General features: G+C 52.3%; 1 protein-coding gene across 1 annotated transcript in view; it reads left to right on the forward strand.

Moving 5' to 3' along the window:
* Positions 1-1,367, forward strand: part of CACNA2D2 (calcium voltage-gated channel auxiliary subunit alpha2delta 2) — a gene marked incomplete at its 5' end in the record, with an annotated part of 53,967 nt that extends 52,600 nt beyond the window's left edge. Inside the window, 2 exons of the mRNA XM_018573851.1 lie at positions 153-235; positions 679-1,367. Of these exons, the coding sequence (XP_018429353.1) occupies positions 153-235; positions 679-807 (212 nt within the window). The remainder of the gene's footprint in view (positions 1-152; positions 236-678) is intronic.
* Positions 1,368-2,059: the final 692 nt, after the last annotated feature.

Below are 2,059 nucleotides of genomic sequence, written 5' to 3' on the forward strand. Positions count from 1 at the left end.
CCCCCCCCCCCACTCCTGAGCATTGGTAGTCAGTGTCAGGCTGTAAAAAAACCCTACCCTCCCCGCACAGACGCTCGCTTCAGTTCCACGGCTGAGACAATGGCGCCCAGTCCATCTTGGTCCTTTTGTTGTTTCTTGACTTCCTCTCTCAGCGGAGGGTCCGGAGCAGTGCGAGCTGGTGGAGATGCCTCGATACCGGAAAGGTCCTCATGTCTGCTTCGACTACAACCAGATGGTAAGGGCCCACTTGTGTGACTGACACCGGCTGCACCCTTCATAGCAGCCCACGACGTGTTTAAATTCAGAAGACCCCATCATCTAATGAGAGCTGCTATATGGCCCCTGGGCCGCCATTTAGAGAACCCTGTAGAGCCTCGTACCGGTGTGAAATCAGACCTATTGCCTAAATATTATGGCGTCCCTTGTATCGTTTACATTCTGTAACACAAAATATAAGCCGGCCTGGTGGGTGAGCGGTAGCACCACGTACCACACATGTGGTATTTGCCCCCAGTGATATCCTTTGTCAGCCATGTGACATTTCCATCTCCCAATGGCTCCTTCTGATTATAGGCTCCCTGGTATACTCTTATTGGCGCTCATATCTTAAATTTAGCCTAATGTCTCACCCGGGTCAATGGAGGGACCGATAACTCTTCCCCTTTCTGTCCTTTCCAGGAGGACACGTCAGACTGCGGCAGAGGCTCCATGTTCCGGCCGTCTTGGCTCCTGCTGGTCTTTCTTCAGTCGCTCCTCCTGTGCCTGGCTTCCGGCTCCACGTCGTCCACCGCCGGCAGGGGGCTCTAGACCAGCCCCCGCTTCCTCCCTCCTTCCTGAGGCCGCTTCTCGATGAGTGGCGTGGTTACCATGACAACCAGGCGAGCGCCACTCCGGCGCATTTGGGCCGAGTTACCACGACAACCACCGCTTGTTATGGATGATGATCTTACTGTGACAACAAGGAGACCTTTTTAGCGTCATCGGGAATTTTTCCAAGGCAACCCCGGGGGAGAACCGCATCACGGCTTTGTAGCAGCACTTAACCCGTCGGCAAGAACTTCCTGCCGTGTCCGTCGTGGGCCACTTCTAGGATCTCTTGTTCCCTGTCCATCCGTCTCGTCGGTTTTCCCCGTTTTGCTGTCTCCACATCTGGTCTCTGAGGTGATGTCGCCGCGTCATCCGCGATGTTCTGACCTTGGCCTCCATCTTTCTGTACAGCTCCAGTAACACGCTAAAGGTCAACATCGCGATGGCATTCTGTACATCCATCACCAAGTCATCATGGTTTCATCATACCATCGTCATACCGAGTGGAAGTTCATCTCCCCGCGTTGGATCACGCATGCGGCCAAAGTCACTGGGAGGAGGGGGGGTGGCGACAGAAAATTCAAAAAGTGAAAAGAATTTTAGGTTTCTGCCGTGGGTTGCCAAGCTGTTCATGCGAGAAGTCTGTGTTGAGCATCCTGTACACACTATAATGAACTGGAGATGTTATCGCGTCTGTGGCGGCAGAATTGCTTTACCCAGAATCCTTTGCTGGGCTCTAGGGGACTGCACTTCTGCTGCAACGTGAGTGCCAAAAGCAGCGGTGTTAGATAATTGGTGTTATTCTTTCTGTTTCGGGCTTCATAACCTCAAGCACAACCCTTTCACATCCTAGGACCGTACAGTATTGTACCAAAGAAACAGGCTTGGGATGTCTTTAATTCTGTGCAATGTTACATTTTCTTTGAAGGCCAACTCAGCCTAAATCTGATCTTTCAGTTTATGTTGGGCAACGGTGGATTGGATTGGCCAGCAGCATCTTAAATTTCTCAATGACTCCGGTGGCACAAATTTGTGTCTCTGCCACGATCATAATGGAGAGATCTTCCCGCAGTAGATTGTGTCTCTGCCCCTCCCACAATGGTGAGGTTTCCCCCCCCAGTAGTTTGTGTCTCTGCCCCTCCCACAACGGTGAGGTTTCCCCCCAGTAGTTTTTGTCTCTGCCCCTCCCACAATGTTACGCTTACCCCCAGTAGTTTGTGTCTCTGCCCCTCCCACAATGGTGAGATTCCCC

This window comes from Nanorana parkeri, unplaced genomic scaffold (genome assembly GCF_000935625.1).
Source record: "Nanorana parkeri isolate BGI_ZX_2015 unplaced genomic scaffold, ASM93562v1 scaffold2576, whole genome shotgun sequence".
Taxonomy (NCBI): Eukaryota; Metazoa; Chordata; class Amphibia; order Anura; family Dicroglossidae; genus Nanorana; species Nanorana parkeri.